This window comes from Phoenix dactylifera, chromosome 5, assembly GCF_051530095.1.
Source record: "Phoenix dactylifera cultivar Ajwa chromosome 5, Ajwa_hap1_PhDact_Kaust_v1.1, whole genome shotgun sequence".
In the NCBI taxonomy this organism is placed as follows: Eukaryota; Viridiplantae; Streptophyta; class Magnoliopsida; order Arecales; family Arecaceae; genus Phoenix; species Phoenix dactylifera.
Window position 1 is genome coordinate 20574927 of NC_143194.1, and position 17025 is coordinate 20591951.

Below are 17025 nucleotides of genomic sequence, written 5' to 3' on the forward strand. Positions count from 1 at the left end.
TCTTGACTCCTCCCGAAACAAAACTGCCATCTCGATGGGTGTGAGTCATCTTATAAAACTCCACCTTACCAGGCTCCCTCCCATTATCATCCATCTACAACAAAAAGTATATTGGCAAGCTAGTTATCTTGATACATGCTATATGATAGAGTAGTTAAAAATAGTTTCAAAGAATTTCAAAAAAAACTTACGAATTCAGCTCTACGCCTAGCATAACTCATCGAGCCTGAAGTATGAGGAACAGTCTGAGAGGCTCGTGCAGCTCTACCAATGTTGGAATATATCTTCCCAAAAAAAGAATAAACAATATAATATATTTAATGTATAAATTTGTAATCTATATTATTAGTAAATACAATCTAAAGTATTGAAAAAATATACACAACCTGAGCTTTCTCGAAAAACCAGTAGTGGACAAGCTCCCTCCACTGATGAGGGATTACATCAGGAGGACAAACATGGGCAACCTCCTCTTCTGTCAGACCATCGTGCTTCCAGTCCGCCTTTAACTTGGCCTTATATTCTTTCCACTTGCGGTTGACGGACTTCAACACCCAATCATGGCTCTCTTTAGGAAACAAAAACTTACGCTACACCAAAGTAATTAAAGAATGTTATAACAATATTAAATCAAAAAATAAAATTGTGATAGTAAGCAAATTCAATTATTTACCTCAATAACTTTAAGAAGCTCAACCTTATACGAAGGAAGCATTTCATTCCATTTCGTATAGTTGAGCGGACACAACTGACCCTTCCGCGCAACCGATCCTAGAAAAGTCGATAAAATGCTTGCAGCCCTCTTGATGGGCTGCCCCAGTTCATTGCAATGGACAACGATCTTCTCATCCTCATGTAGATTCCACACATCCCGTGCTCGAGTGGGTCCTCGTGTCCTCCTCACTCTCCCCAGTCCATCTATAAAAATAAAATAAAATATACATTAATTAAAACATTAAAGGAAAATGATTTAATATATAAAATGTAAATCAAATTACCCTGGATATGCACGTCATCCATGTCTGGACAATCAGCAGGTGACACGTGCTCAGACTGAGACTCGTGTTGAGTATGGAACTCGTGCTGAGAATGGGACTCGTGCTGCTGGGGCTCGTCGGGCTGCTGGGACCGTAGGAATTGATCGGAAGAAGATCCCACGGATGTGTGCTGAAACTCAACATCTCTGAATCGTTTTCCTCGCGGCATGTTGTTACCTAGTATGCACAGAAAGAATCAAAGATTTTCATCAAAAGAAGAATAAAAAAAAAGGATTGAAAGCCTGTTGAGCTGGCACCTGGAAAACTGCACCTGGACACTATAATCAGGTACAATTGGCCCAACGTATAAAGAGCGTGCAATGTGAAGCTCGGATTGCAATGTAGGCAATGCTTTGAGGAACAGAATGTGATGGACTGAATGAACAGGAGCCCTCTTGTTCAAGAATATCCTCTTATCAGACATGACAAGTTAAAAGCAAATATCCATATATTATTTAGGAAAACAAAAAATATTACACTATCTTCAATCAAAATCAAGGATAAAGAAATGTTATATTACAAAATGTAAAATAAAAAAATACATAAAGTAATAATAAATGAACCATCCAAGTATTAAATAATAGAAGGGAATTACTTTTGTCATCTACACTTAAAACCTAACAAAACCAACAAAATATAAAACACCATATGGCTAGCATCGTGATAAAATAATTCTTGTAAACAACCACAAATAAAGAAGCAACATTTTTACTACTGAGGGTGAGTATTGTATAAGTAAAACCAATTGACGTCAATAAAGAGTGACCAACATTAGGGCTGTCAACGAGCCGAGCCGAGCCCGAGCCACAGCAGGCTCGGCTCGGCTCGTTCCATAAAAGTCTAGGCTCGGGCTCAGGCTCGGGCTCGGTACCGAGCCCTGTACTGGGCTCGGGCTCGGGCTCGCCTGGCACAGCCCCGACTCGGGCTCGAGCTCGTGAGGCTCGTTTGCCCGAGCCCGAGCCTGCCCCGGCGGCCGGCGCCCCATCTCTATCATTCATCGGAGGACGGGAGGAGAGAAGAACGAAGGAAATAAAGAAAACAAGAAAGAAGAGAAGAAAGAAGGGGGCGGCCGCGAGCACCACCGGCACGGGCGTCGGCCGCGGGTCGACCGCAGGCGCTGCGGGCGCCGGAGGCTCGGCCGCGGAGGAGGGAGTGAAACTTTCACTATGAAAGGAAGGGGGTAGGGGGGACCTCGATGCAGAAACGGCCGGATGGGGCGGCGGCGCTTCACGCTTGTTGCCTTCCCCGCCGGAGGCGACGGCATCGGGGGCGGAGAAGGGAGAGGAGGTTGCGACGAAGCTTCTCGGAGAGCTGGGATCGGGTGTACGGCGTCGTCATCATCGTCGGAGGGGAGGGGGCATCGGCTTCGAGCTTGGGGGCGAGCCGGCGAGGAGAACGGAGAAGAAAGGAGGGCTAGGGCTAGGGAATGTTCTGGAGAAACCGAGAAGAAAGAAATTAAAGAAATTAAAAATGGGTTAACGGGTTGGGTTCGGTTAATGGGTTGAGTCCGAACCCGAATCAATTCAATTCGATTTAAAGAAATTAAATGGATTTGGGTTAGCTCGGGTTGGGTCTGATCTAAATCCAACTGGGTTCAATTAGATTGGGATTTAAATTGATTGAGCCAAATAAAATTTAATTGGGTTGAGTCCAAATTTAATTGGAACCCAATTAAATTGTTAATTGGACTGAGCCCTCATTTGGGCTCGTTTGGGCTCGTGAGCTGCTCGGGCTTGGATTTAAACGGGCCTCATTTTAGGCTCGGGCTCGGGCTCGTTTGACTAACGAGCCGAGCCCGAGCCGGGCTTTAACCGAGCCGGGCCCGAGCCGAGCCCGAGTAGCTCGGTACGTTGACAGCCCTAACCAACATCGACATTTATCCTCTATGGTGTGTACTATGATGGCAAACTGAAAGCAACCATGATTTTCCCAAAATTCTTAACAAGAGAGTAGCATAAAAGGGAGTTAAAAACGTATGTGGCCAACAAGAGAGTTAGATATATTTGTGATTTGTACTTCAGTTTGACTGATTGATAGATTTTAACATTAATTCTGTATACTCTAATTGCAGATAAATGTGACCATGTTTCTCCAGTTTCCTTACCAAGGGAGAAGCATGACAGAACAGATGGAAATATACAAACACGAGGTCTCAGTAAAAGCAAACAATAGGCTTGTAGCAATATGCCCGCAACTTATTAATTCATGCAGTTACCACCCGGGAAAAAAGAGAATTAAAGAAGAGTCCATTAACAAGCATGAAACTGGATCCTTAATGAAAAGCAGGGTATCTTTAACAGACATTGGAAATGCTAAACATAAAAAGGATGAAGTTGACCACATAGAAACAAGTCAAATACATAAATGTGTCAGCATATGAAAATTCATCAACTAACCTTCAAGTTCTCAAGATGTCGCCATAGCTCTTCATCATTACCTTTTAAGAGTTCAGATAAACGTGAAATCGTAGAGTGAATTCCCACAGAGCTATTATCTAATTGTTGACAGAAATGGTCCACAGAATCACTCATCACTCCTTGCTTCTAGAAATGCAGCAAGAGGAATTACAAATTTGAAGCTTCTTATTTCTCTAGCTTGTGATGTATGCCTCAGGCGACAAATGCATGCAAATGTCAAGCAAGGATCTGAAAGAAACTCTCTCATCGAGTGCATGAGATACAGGTTCTGTCAGAAAGATCAGAAGGTATCATTTGCTTTTCTTATAAAGCATCTAAACATTTGTCCTCTATGTATCTCCAGTAGAATTGGGTACAATGGCGCTCACTCCTTGAATAGAGACGACTGAATTATGTTACCGTCTAGTAAACCAAATAATATAGTAGAAAACATATGATGTTGATGAATTTTGGCTCGAACAAGCTTACATATGTGGAAGTGCAATACATCCCTATTTTGCCCTCTTTCTTGCTTATCAGTGAAACTAAAATGCTCACTTTCTGGGAATTAATTGACCTCTTCACTGATGAACAAATACCAGTTAAAAGAAATCCGAAAGAAAAAAACCAGTCCATGTTTCTTGAAGCCGCATGGATAAGAATCAAAAGCAAGTTCTAGTACTCTTTTACGTTTTATCTAATCGCATGGCAGACAGTTTCATCAAAGCCCAGGGGTTATGGATCAAGTCTAGGTCTGGTTTGGACATTAGAAACTAGAAATAATCCAGAAAAATCAACCAATTTGTGTTTCTTGAACCCCAAGTTGAGAAAGGGAACTTTGTGATATGAGGAGAAAAAAATGTACATGAGAAAAGAAAAATAACCTTGAGAGCAGAGAAAGCCTTTTCGATTTGATCGGCAAAGAAACCTTCGAGCGAGAGCTTGTCGTAGATGGTCCGGAGCCTCTTCGCTTTTTGAGCTCTCGAAGCGGTGTCCGTACTGGTGGTCGGTCGCTTGGCGCCGGAGACGAGAGAGGAGGATGCGGACGGTCGCTCGGCGCCGGAGAGGAGAGAGGACGAGAGGAGCTTGGCATCGGACGTCGCTCGGTGCCGGAGAGGACAAGGGTCGGTCGGTCGCTCGTCGTCGGAGAGGAGGAAGGAGGAGCCAAAGGAGCTAGGGTTTGATCGATTGGGATGCAAAATGAGGAGGAGGGGGGCGGCCGCTGGTTTTGATGTGAATTTGACTTTTGACGACGCTTATAAGCGTCGTTTTAGGCGCGAAAATACGACGACGCTAATAAGCGTCGTCTATTCCTAAGAATTTCCGACGCTAAATGAAAGCGTCGGCAAATGTATGAGCGGTGAAATTTTTCCCGACGCTTCGTCCTAGCGTCGGTAAAAAGGCGTCGGGAAAGGCCCATTTTTCTGTAGTGATGTCTATCTGTGGATTTGTACGTACGAATGCATGCATGGGAGTGAGCTAGTATTTTAATCAAATGGGAGGAGGAGAAACCTAAGTGGAGCGTACTAGAGCCTCATTCATTTTGGAGAAGAAGGATGTCTTAGTACCGTTGGAGTTTTAACTTTAAAAAAATAATTTTAAAAAATAAATATACTAATTTGATTTTCTAAATTTTAAATAGTTTAAAAATTTTAAAACTCTTATCTATTTTTTCAGATGTTTCTTTCAGAAGAGTTGCGATAACATTGGTTTGCGATGTTTCTAAAACATTGCTTCTTCGGAAATACTGCACCATTTCGGTCACCAGGCAGAGTCTAAAAATAGGCTATGGATCCAATATTTTAAAATACTCAATCCACATTACTACTTCTTTGCTTCTTGAGGCGAAACAAAGAATTTATCTCTTTTTTCTTGTTCTCTTCTTTCAAATCTTTTTTTAAAATTCTCTTTTCATCTGGGCAACTGAAAGAGTCGATCGAGTTAAGCCTCCTCAGTGATTGTGCTCGTTAGAGGAGGATCAAGTTGAGCCGGATTGTTGTACCTTGGGGACAAAATCGCCATAGACCTACTTGTAGGGGGCGAATCACGTTTTTAGAACAGTGTATATCATATGCTTCGATCTAGACAAGCTTTTTTCAACCTTCTGATTTTATTCGAGTAGATTATTTTTTTATAATATTTATATAAATAAAAATATAGTAGTTTCTAGGAACAATTACACCAATTCGGGAATATTGATCTAATGCTAAAGCTCAAGTGGATGGAGCCCCATATCGATCTTAGGTTGAATGATATCCGGAAAGAGGTCAGCAAACCTGGTTTAACCTTGATATTAAGGGCTTAAAAAATGGCGTATATATTTCTAGTCCACGAAGGATGATGCACATGGGACAAGACCTGGAGCAAATTATATATAGCTGGTTTCTTGCACTACAAGAAAAAGGAGAATTAGCGACGCTTTTTAAGGTCTTTCACGACGCTTATAAGGGTCGGTAAAGGTCCGTCCGACGCTACCAAAAGCGTCGCTGAAGCGTCGGCGATACATGAGTGGGAAAAGTTTTTCTCGACGCTTTGGGAAAGCGTTGTAAAAGATCGCGACGCTTTCTAGAAGCGTCGCTAAAAGCCTCAATTTTTTTTAAAAAAAATAATTTTCTTCAGAAGATGAGCCGCCGGCAAGGACAAAGATGAGCCGGAGCTCGATCCCTCAGCGGCTACCCTAACCTCGGCGTCGAAGCCAAGAAAGTGGGTTACTTGGGAGGCTGTAACTCACCATGTGATTGTTAGAAACCACAAGAACCTCAACTCACCATGGATTACTCGGGAGGCTGCAACACCAGAGTCTCCTTTTTGCCGCCTCTCTCCCACTACAACCACCGCCGCTGCTCGCGTCTCCTTCCCGCACTCGAAGGCCCTCCTCCGCCTGATTCAATCATGGCCAAGCAAACCAAGAAAGCATTTCTGAAGCAACCGAAGGTGTTTCTCTGCTCAAAGAAGGCTGGGAAGGGAAAGAGGCTTGTTAAAGGGAAAGATGAATCTTCTTTCCAAACACTATCATAAGAAATCTAGAACGAAGAACAATAACAGGTTGCTCACCCAAAAGGAGGAAGGCCCCAGTGACGGCGGCATCTCGAAGAGCACCACACGAACCCTGTGGACGGCTCCAGTGACGACCTCGGAGCCGTCGCCAAAGTACGCCCTCTTCCTGATGGAGTTGCCGAGGCCGACGGCACCGTCGGCGAAGCTTCGGGGGGAGCGGGCGGCCGGAGGGTCGGCGGTAGGGCTGGAAGTGGGCCGGGCCGGGTCGGGCCAAACCCCTACCCGAGCCCGGCCCGAATTTTTTTTCCGAGCTTCGGGCCGGGCCGGGGCCCGAAAAATTTTTAAGGAACAAGGCCCGAGCCCAGCCCGAGCCCGGCCCGAGCCCATTTGGGCCGGCCCAGTTGGGCCCTAACCTGGGCCGGCCCGTTTGGGCCGGCCCGTTTTGACATAGAACCCTAAATCCGGACCTGATGGGCCCCCCGGTACTTACACATGGTACCTTGTCTTCCAATAAGAGAAAGTCGTCGAGCTTATTAGGTAAAGCAACTGACATCCCAATTACTATTGCATTAAATTTGCAACAAGTAAAAGGAAAAAAATAAAAAATAAATCTCTCCCATCCATTCAGCTGTTCGCACATTAAAAGCCCTTCCGCCCATCAATCCATTTCAAGTTCTTAAGTCCACTCTTCTCCCCTTCCTCCTCCTCCTCCTCCTGTGTCTCCGCCCCCAATTCTCCCAACCGTCTAACCCCAACCCACAAATGGCGAAGCCCCTCCTCCTTCCCACATTGCTCCTCTTCCTCGTGTACTCCTCTTGTTTGGCCGGCGCCAAGGTGTGCCCCTCGTGCGGCTCCACCGCCGTGCCGTACCCTCTGAGCACGGCGGAGGGCTGCGGGGACCCCCTGTACAAGATCCGATGCGATAATACGACGCGTTCCCTCTTCTTCGACGCCCTCAACGGCTCCTCCTACCCCATCACGTCCATCCACCCCTCCATCCAGTGCCTCGTCATCCGCCCCGCCCCCTTCGCCTCCGCCTGCGTCACCACGGACCTCCACTCCCAGGGCATCATGCTCAACAGCTCCCTCCCCTTCAACGTCTATCTTGGACCCTTGGTTGTGAAGGAGCGGAGGGAGAAGAGGAGGCCGAACATGAGTTTCTGGTCCTGCTGTGCGTCGAGGGTGTGAAGCGGAGAGAAGAGGACACGCCGGAGAGAGTGGGGGTGGGGGGAAAGGGGGTGTATGAGTATGAGGCGTGAATTCGGGCCGTGAATTTGGGCTTGGTTCGGGCTGTCATTGGGCTCGGGCTTGGTCCGGGCCAGGGCCGGGCCAATGGGAAACCCGAGCCCGGCCCGAAATAAAATTGGGCTTAAGTTTGCAGCCCGAGCCCGGCCCGAAATTCATTGGGTCGAGCCCATAGCCCGGCCCGCAGGCGGCCCAGCCCGATGGGCTTCGGGCCGGCCCGAGCCCACTTCCAGCCCTAGTCGGCGGGGTCGCCAGCGACGAAGAGGGAGAGCTTGAGGAGGGAGGAGTCGGGCATGGCGGCTGGGACTGAGAGAGAAGAGATCTAACGATGAGAGGAGGAGAGGAGAGGAGAGATTTTAAGGGATTGAGGTCGGCGCAGGGGTATGAGAGGAGGAGAGGAGAGGAGAGATTTTAAGGGATTGGGTCGGTGCAGGGTGTAGCTAGGGCATCAATCAATATTGTGAAGGGATTTGGCCTCCGACGACGCTTATAAGCGTCGTCTTACGTTCAGACCTTCGGCGACGCTTTTAAGCGTCATCTTAGGTCCAGTTTTACCGACGTTTTTAAAAGCGTCGGCAAAGTTTGGCGCCGAACAAAGATTTCCCGACGCTTCCTCCTAGCATCGGGAAAAAAACGTCGGAAAATCTAGCTTTTTCTGTAGTGACGTCATGATCCGACATGCATACGGAAAACTAGACTACGGACTGGATAAATTAAACAAACAGTTGGCATCAGTGTGATTCAAACTTGTGACCACCAGCGAACCTGAGATTTAGTTTTACATTAGCTAAGCAATTAAACCCATAAGCTTAAGATAATAGGAAAATATCGAGAATTCCTGTGTAAAAAGTTAGCCCTACATCCAATAGTAAAATCTTCCTCTTATGTATGAATACCACTTGCATCTTCTTCAGCTCCCTCTTGCATCTGAGGTACTACTCAATTCTATTCAAGTGCACCACATTAAGTCCACGCTCAAACACAACGCCTTGCTCCATCGAGTCCATTTGCTTCATTGATTCGCTACACCGCAGTCATTAAAATCTAGGAAATCACAAAGTCCAAGTGGAACAGGTCTCCATGGAAATAGGAGTCCAAACCTAATTCTTAAATTATGCAACCATAGGTAGAAACATATGCAAATAGCTAGAATGAGGTAGAAATAGAGCAGTTGAATTTGGCCATGATGGGAATAAAAAAACATACTTGTTGGAGATGGCATAGGCAAAAACAACCATATCCAACTAAGAACTACAGAGAAAACTGATCAAGCAACATCATAGATGCATCATTAATATATAACCGAGTCTATGAACGGTAACAAAGCAACAATATTTTACGTGGAAAACTCTCATACAGAAGAAAAACCATAGGGCAGGAAGAGAACTCCAGTATAAAAATCTGATGATCTCTCAAAATTTTGCCTTAGGTTTTGGGGTACACAAGACCGATCTCCCTTTCTTCCTCTCACCCTATAGTGACCTCTCTCCAAGCTTGTCTAAACTTAGGAATAGCACTAGTCTTTGCTCCCTTCTCTAACTCTTCTCCTTGCTTTGGTACAAGAACCTCTCTCTCTCTCTCTCTCTCTAGCAAAAGCCTAGAGCAACCCCCAATCTCTCCCTCTCTTCTCTTTTTTCTCTTTTTCCCTCACTCCACGCATGGGAGCCAAAAAAATCTCACTTTAGTTGGGAAATTCCTACCTATGTGCTGACCACCAGGCATACAATAGGCCCAAAACAATGTAGGCCTCTTTATGGGATTGAATTGGACCCATGGAACACTATAAGCCAACATGAACTTAACCCTTATCAGATACTCAAGTTGCTAGCGCACCAACATCAGTAAACTCACCCTAAGTTAGCTCCAACTAACAGGGCTACTTTCTCTACACAAGTACTCAATCTTCTACATCACCATGTAGGCTCATCCTAGATCATCTCTAGATGAGGGAGCTGCTCTACCAGCTAAAGGAGTCCATCTTCTGGTATATCACCATCAGCAATTAATCCTCACTACATGAGCTGGGCACGTGATAGACTACTACACATTCGATAGGGCTTGGCCCGATAAGACATGCAAGGACTCACTAGAATTTTTTAGAGTTTTTTTGCATAAATATCCTTCTAAAAATTCAAATTTGCATGAATACCTTTTTAAAATTTATATTTATTTTTGTACTGTCATAAAATACTGTTTTCCCCCTAATAAAATGGTTATTCTAACACCATTAATAAAAACAATATTTATTTTAATTAAAAATTAAATAAAAATTTGAAATTACTTTTTAGTCTCCCATTGCGATCGCCTTATAAATAATTTTTTTTGCACATCTACCCATTAAGGATATTTTAGTCATTCTAATTTGAAACTATTAATTTTTTAACGATGTTAGATGATCTGGGTACATATGCAAAAATAAGGATAAAAAAATGACAAAATAGCAAAACAAGTGTTTTACGAAAGTATACATGCAAATATCAATTTTGGAAGGGTATTCATGTAAAATTTGATAATTAGGAGGGTATTCATGCAAAAAAATTCAATTTCTTAATTCCAAAATAGATCCTCTGTGCACTATAACAAAAACTGGTAAAAGAATTAGAGCATCTATAACCTCTAACATAAAAAAATCATATTAATGATTCCATATTAATAATTTAAGATTAACCAAGACACTGCCTCCAAATTATCAAATGGTTGTACGCAACATTTTTCCAATACAAAAATTTAATCTAAATAAGAAAATCAAATAGACCCTAAGCTCTTGAGGATACAACTTATGATGAAATCCGCACTATTCCTTAGCATCTACAAATGACAAGAAAGTAGATAACACTACAAGAAACTTGGACATTAGCGACGCTTTTTTTGGCTATTAGCGACGTTTTTAAGCGTCGGTAGAAACCATCCCGACGCTTTCCAAAGCGTCGGTAAAGCGTCGCCTATGCTACAGTGGAAAAAATATTTTCCGACGCTTTTAAAAGCATCGCTAATTCCAATTTAGCGACGCTTCTTTTTTTGTTCATTGTCTATGCATAACTGTATGTTATTCAATAGATCAATAGAAAATTCCTAAAATTCCTTATAAGGTGTTTCCATTATTGGCTTCCAGTGGTAGGTGAAATTCAATCCAGGAATGCTTAACCCAGGCCTTCGATTCGAGCTGCGTGCTAGTGCTGCGCTTGTGTTTTCTTGGAAACTGGTTTCCCCTGATCTTGCTTTTCCGACGCTTTAAAGCGTCGCGAATTACCATTTGCAAAAAAAAATACCATTTGCTGTCTGCATCTTCCCCCATTCAGAAATACAAACAACCTCCCCGATCGGTACCTTTATTCCATCCGTGCGGAATGGTTGGGTTTGGCTATATAAACAGTTATTTTTTTTCAGATCCGCCGATGTGGGACTAAAATGGGATGGTCTTTTAGCTTCCGACGACGCTTTTAACGACGCTTTTAAGCGTCGTTATTTAACAATGCTAAAAAGCGTCGTTAAAAGTCACGTCAATTACATATTGACTTTGACGACGCTTTTAAGCGTCGTCATTAGCCGACGCTTTTAAAAAGCGTCGGCAAATATTGACGGGAAAAAAATTTTTGCCGACGCTTGGAATAAGCGTCGGCGGCAAATAAGAGTCGGTAATTTACTTTTTTTTGTGTAGTGTGACTTGCTTTTGTGAGCGGAAGCATCTGGAAAAGCCTCCGCACACTGCCAAACCATGACATTACTTGGTGGGAATAACCAATGCTTACTTCCTAGTGAAACTATATAAACAAAGTTGGTGAATTTAAGTTTGCCTCTGAGAGTTTCAACCGGCGGAATTGTTTGGATAGATTTTTGAGTTTCTGTTTTTTTGAGTGATATGTTAGGGTTGCCCAAGTATTTTCCTTGGTGGAGTTGGTAAATGACTTGGATTTCTTTAATCCCAACCATGTCTCCCTTTACGTTAAGTATCTCACGGCAACCTAATTCTCTTGACCGCACTACCTGGCCCCCTCGAATCTGACTTTCTCATCATTCATTGCTATATCTGACTAAATTCTAATAAAGACGATGTCTTTATTAGAAATAGATTTAAACTGATTAAACGGGTCGGATTAAACATGTCAGAAATAGATTAAGCAAATTTCAAACAGATTAAATAGTTTTTAAACAGGTTAAACGGGTTGGGTCATAACCCGACTCAATTATTAAACAGGTCAAAGATTTAAACATGAATCCAATCTATTTAATAAACAGGTTTAGATGGGTTGACCCATTTACGATCTAAATTCGTTTATGTTATGTCACGCCCCGAATTCGGATCATGACACGGCTGTGCTATTGCAAAATTAAACATACAATAACACAACCATTTTAAAACTTCAAATCAATTATGAACAATTATATTCTTGAATGTCATCAAATATTTCATCCGTAAAGATTGATTACAAAGCGTCTAAAAATAGCAACATTTAATATTTAATTTTTTCCATAACCCTAAATTGTTTCTAGCATCTCCTATTCATCTGTAGGAACATAAATAAATTAGTGTGAGCTATAAAGCTCAGTAAGTAACCAAGCATAATCTTATCAAATCAAGCATAATGTTTTTGATGCCAGTGCACTATTTGAAAATCCAACAGTTATAACAAGATAATCATTTTATATAATCAAATCAGTTATAAAACAATACATGTCCATTCATGCAACTTCATGAATATGATTATGCATCATAAAATTTTTGCCATTATTCCATGTTTTGAAATCCGTATTCTCATATGGTAGTATAGCTATGGCCGCTCTTATTCCCACGGTAAAGCCTTTATCACTGCAGGGTCATCTTCTAGTTACTATTACCCACTGGCGGGAGTCGTAAAGCCAAGTTACTTTGATCCACTGGCGGGAATCGTATGCCTAGTTATTGTTACCCACTGGTGGGGGTCATACATAGCGATTTGAGAGTTCTTAAAACATAATACTTTTCATAAAATCTTATTTCATAGAAACATTGGAAACTGAATAATGGCATCATGATAAATAAAATTCATGATCATGCTGAAAACTTTGATTTTGGTACAACTTCTGTATCATCATAAATTTATATACATATTATGATATTCATAATGAATGTCATCTAATTAAAATCATGCAACTATTACTGACACATGCTTGATCTTAATTTTGTAAAAACATAAATAATCATATATAATTTCATAATCAAGTAATCATAAGTATTTGATAACCATAAGATTATATCAGGGTTACTTATCTTAGTTTGCCCACCAACCTTAGGTTTGAGTGCCAATTCTTCAATTACCTAACAACATCATCAAATTACTTATTAATTGCACGTTCAACTTCATTTATTTAGATTCTTTCTTAATTAACCAATTTACAACCCATCTATAGGACTCAATTTCACTCTTAGGTCTCTAACCTGGTTCAATTTCGGATTTAGGTCTACTCAAATCCTCAATTTGGGTCTGGCCCAATGTATTATTTTGGGTCTAAATACTATTCTGGTTCAAGTCTAAACCAATTGCATACTGGTTCAGATCTGACCCAATTTTTGGTTCAGGTCTGGGTCAATTGCATATTGGTTCAGATCTGGCCCAATTTCTGGTTCAGGTCTGAGTCAATTGTATATTGGTTCAGGTCTGACATTTCTAGTTTAGGTCTGAGTCAATTACATACTGGTTCAGATCTGACCCAATTTCTGATTTTCAGGTTTGGGTTAATTGCATACTGGTTCAGATCTGACCCAATTACTGGTTCAGATCTAGGTCAATTGTATACTGGTTCAGTAAATTCTAGGTTTAAGAATATTGGATTCTAACCAGAGCCTAGCCCGGCCTCGGGCTGCTAAAGTCAAATTTATTTGAAGCCCACTTCGGAATCAGGCCCAATTCGGCCCACAACAATTTTTTATTTTATTTTTCTTTCTCCTTTTCTTTTCCTTCTTTTCTTCCTTTTTTTCTTTTCTTTTCTTCTTTTTCTTTTCTTTCTTCTCCTCCCTTCCCAAGCCTTCTTCTCCTTTCTTTCTTCTTCCCTTCCCGATCTCCTCCTCCTTTTCTCCTCGTCTCCCATGAAACTAGGAGGCCAGCTCGGAAAAGCGCTCGGGAGGAGGCCGGCCCGAAGTCGGCGGCACTGCGGCCAACCAGCGGCGCCCGCGGCCGCGGTCTGCCCTGCAGCAGCTGCAGCCCGGCTAGGCGCTCTCCTCCTCCACCCTCGGTGGAGGAGATGGGGCACAGGCACCCATCGAGAACCAGAGTTGCCCAGCCGAAGCCGGCGGTGCTTACGTAGTGCACGGCCGACGTCTGCGGTCGGCCCGATGGCGTCCACAGTGCTCCGAGCTGGCAGCGTCCATGGCTAAAATAGGGAGATCCCCTTTGGCACTTCTTCTTCGACCACTTTCGGCTGAGATCAAACCGGTTCCACCCATGGGAACCGGATTTGCCCGAGCCGAGAACCCTTCCGTAAATCAGAAGGTAGGTATACATTTTAGGATTTTTAGATCTAGGATTTTAATGGAAAGGGAAGCCATCATTGAGTGGAAGGGGAAGGTTCTTCGGTATGGGCCGTCGATGGCCTTCGGTCAACCGATCCAATGCCGGATGGATGCCGCCCATGGTGAAATCTTCCCCTCCACTACATCATCTCTCTACCCTTCTTTCTCTATTAACCATCTCCTAGCTAGATTAGATCTAGCCTAACAGCATGTAAATCATAAATATAAGGAAGGGTTAAGGGTTTACCTACTCCGAGGAGCCGTGAAGTGTTCCCGGTGAACTACTGTGTCTGCTCCGGCAGCACAGGGTGGTGACAAGCAGTAGGTCCCTCCTCCTCCGACGCCGCTGCTCCTGATATAGCTCCTTGCATAGAAGGAAGAAGGGTGAGGAAGGTAAGAGGGTGGTCGATGGAGTCCTTCACTGAGGACTCCATGGCATTTTATAACCCTCGCTCCGAGCTAGGAGGGGTGGGGGACCGCGGCTGTTAGGCGGTTATAACTGCCTCAACAGCTGCCAATCTCCACCGCCTTCCTTCCAAAGTCTTCAGATGGACCGCCAACTTTGGTCCGTGTCGGTCCATCTAGTCTGGAGTTTACATTCTTTCCTCCTTAAAAGAAATTTCGTCCTCAAAATTTTACGTACCTTAGCCAGCAAAAAGCTGTGGATAACTCATACGCATTTCGTCTTTGAGTTCTCAAGTTGCTTCCCTTTCAGAATGGTTATTCCACTGAACCTTCACATAGGGAATGGTGCGCCGTCTCAAAACCTGCTCTTTATGATCAATGATGTGTAGAGAACACTCTTTATAAGTCAGATCCTTTTCAACCTATAATGGTTCATACTCTACTACATGACTGGGATCTGCAATATATTTTCGTAGTAGAGAAAAATGGAAGACATTGTGTACATTTGATAGGTCTGGTGGTAAGGCTAATCTGTAAGCAACCTCTCTCACCTTGTTCAGAATTTTAAAAGGACCAATGTAGCGAGGACTCAGCTTACTATGTCTTCCAAATCTCATAACTTCCTTCGAGAAAGACACCTTCAAAAAAACAAAGTCACCCTTAGGAAATTCCAATTCTCTTCTTCTTTTGTCTGCCCAACTCTTCTGTCTGTCCTGAGCTACCTTGAGCCTTTCTCTGATCAGTAAAATCTTCTCTCTGGTAACCTGCACTAACTCAGGACCCAGCAACTTTTTCTCTCCAACCTCATCCCAATGTACAGGAGATCTGCACTTTCTTCCATAAAGGGCTTTATAATGTGCCATTTGGATGCTAGAATGATAATTATTATTATAAGCAAATTCTACCTGGGCTATATGATCATCCCAGCAACCTCTAAGATCAACAATACATGACCTCAAAATATCCTCCAAAGTCTGAATCGTCCGCTCTGACTGACCATTAGTTTGAGGATGATAAGCAGTACTGAGCCTCAATTCAGTTCCCATAGCATTCTGAAAGCTCCTCTAGAATCTAGATACAAATCGTGGATCCCGATCAAATACAATACTAACCGGTATGCCATGTTGGCGCACAACTTCATCAATATATCTCAGTGCCAGCTTCTTAAGAGGAGTGCCAACCCTAAAGAGTAAGAAGTGAGCTGATTTTGTGAGACGATCAATAATCACCCACACTGCATCATTCTTCTTAACTGTCTTGGGAAGTCCAATAACAAAATTAATAGTGGTATATTTCCACTTCCATTTTGGTATCTCCAACGGTTCCAACAAACCTGCAGGCCTTTGATGTTCAACTTTCACCTGTTGACATACCAAGCACCGAGCCACAAAATCGGCTATTTCTCTTTTCATGCCATTCTACCAAAAATGCTCCCTCATATCTCTGTACATTTTTGTGCTACCTGGATGGACGGAGAAGCAGGACTGATGAGCTTCCTCCATAATTTTCTTCTTCAATTCGATATCATATGGTACACATAAGCGGCTACCAAATCGAAGAGCACCATCCTGATGAATACTGAGCTCAGGTTGCAACCCTGTTTCTACATCTTCTTTTAGCTGACATAAGTGAGCATCCATCTGTTGGACAGCCTTAATTCTTTCAAGTAATGTTGGTTGCACCATCAAACAAGCCAACATACCCCCAGTAATCATAGTAGTCACCTCGATATTCATCATGTCGAGATCTCTTACAATCTGCTTCTGAGTAGTGAGCAGAGCTGTGGTGCCTACTGTAGACTTTCTACTGAGAGCGTCAGCCACTACATTGGCCTTTTCTGGATGGTATTTAATACTTAGGTCATAATCTTTCAGCAATTCAAGCCATCTCCTTTGTCTCATGTTAAGCTCCTTCTATGTAAATATATACTTCAAATTTTTATGATCAGTGAAGACTTCCACATGGTTCTCCATACAAATAATGCCTCCAAATCTTCAAAGCAAAGACTACCGCTGCCAATTCCAGATCATGTATTGGATAGTTCTGCTAATATGGCTTCAACTATCTAGAGGCATAAGCCACCACTTTATCATTTTGCATTAGAACACAACCCGGTCCTTTTTTAGAAGTATCACTAAAGATGGTGAAACCTCCAGAACTTGGTAGGGTGAAGACAGGAGCATATACTAATCACTGCTTCAGTTCCTGAAAACTTTGCTCACATTCTCCACTCTAGTCGTACTTTGCTCGTTTTTCAGTCAAATGAGTCAAAGGGGTGTCTATCTGAAAAAATCCCTCCACAAACCTCCGGTAGTATCCAGCCAGACCCAAGAAGCTTCTGATCTCCGTCACATTAGTAGGACGAAGCTAGTTCACTACTGCTTCAATCTTCTTTGGGTCCACTGAAATTCTGTTCTTAGAGATCACATGCCCAAGAAATACAATGCTATACAGCCAG

At 43.0% G+C, this 17025-nt stretch overlaps 2 protein-coding genes and 1 pseudogene across 2 annotated transcripts; 1 reads left to right on the forward strand and 2 right to left on the reverse strand.

The window, feature by feature from the left end:
• Positions 1–18: 18 nt before the first annotated feature.
• LOC149753482 (uncharacterized) lies at positions 19–1206 on the reverse strand. Its single transcript, XM_089923528.1, has 4 exons — positions 999–1206; positions 674–918; positions 192–590; positions 19–94 (listed from the first exon to the last, which is right to left on the reverse strand). Exons 1-3 carry the CDS (start codon positions 1204–1206, stop codon positions 360–362), a joined length of 684 nt encoding a protein of 227 aa, XP_089779654.1. The 3' UTR covers positions 19–94; positions 192–359.
• Positions 1207–7192: 5986 nt separating this feature from the next.
• LOC149753483 (wall-associated receptor kinase-like 15 pseudogene) lies at positions 7193–7618 on the forward strand (annotated as a pseudogene).
• A 7239-nt stretch (positions 7619–14857) lies between these two features.
• On the reverse strand, positions 14858–16468 carry LOC149753484 (uncharacterized). Its single transcript, XM_089923529.1, has 5 exons — positions 16030–16468; positions 15680–15819; positions 15290–15559; positions 15119–15205; positions 14858–14929 (listed from the first exon to the last, which is right to left on the reverse strand). Exons 1-5 carry the CDS (start codon positions 16466–16468, stop codon positions 14858–14860), a joined length of 1008 nt encoding a protein of 335 aa, XP_089779655.1.
• Positions 16469–17025: the final 557 nt, after the last annotated feature.

Coding starts and splice junctions, on each gene's coding strand:
- LOC149753484 (XM_089923529.1), bottom strand. CDS start 16,468: ATGAGACAAAGGAGATGGCTTGAATTGCTGAAAGATTATGACCTAAGT. Junction 15,560..15,679: donor TGCGCCAACATGGCATACCG/GTTAGTATTGTA, acceptor ACTAATGGTCAG/TCAGAGCGGACGATTCAGAC. Junction 15,206..15,289: donor TGATCAGAGAAAGGCTCAAG/GTAGCTCAGGAC, acceptor GTTTTTTTGAAG/GTGTCTTTCTCGAAGGAAGT.
- LOC149753482 (XM_089923528.1), bottom strand. CDS start 1,206: ATGCCGCGAGGAAAACGATTCAGAGATGTTGAGTTTCAGCACACATCC. Junction 919..998: donor GGATGACGTGCATATCCAGG/GTAATTTGATTT, acceptor TTATTTTTATAG/ATGGACTGGGGAGAGTGAGG. Junction 591..673: donor AGCTTCTTAAAGTTATTGAG/GTAAATAATTGA, acceptor ACTTTGGTGTAG/CGTAAGTTTTTGTTTCCTAA.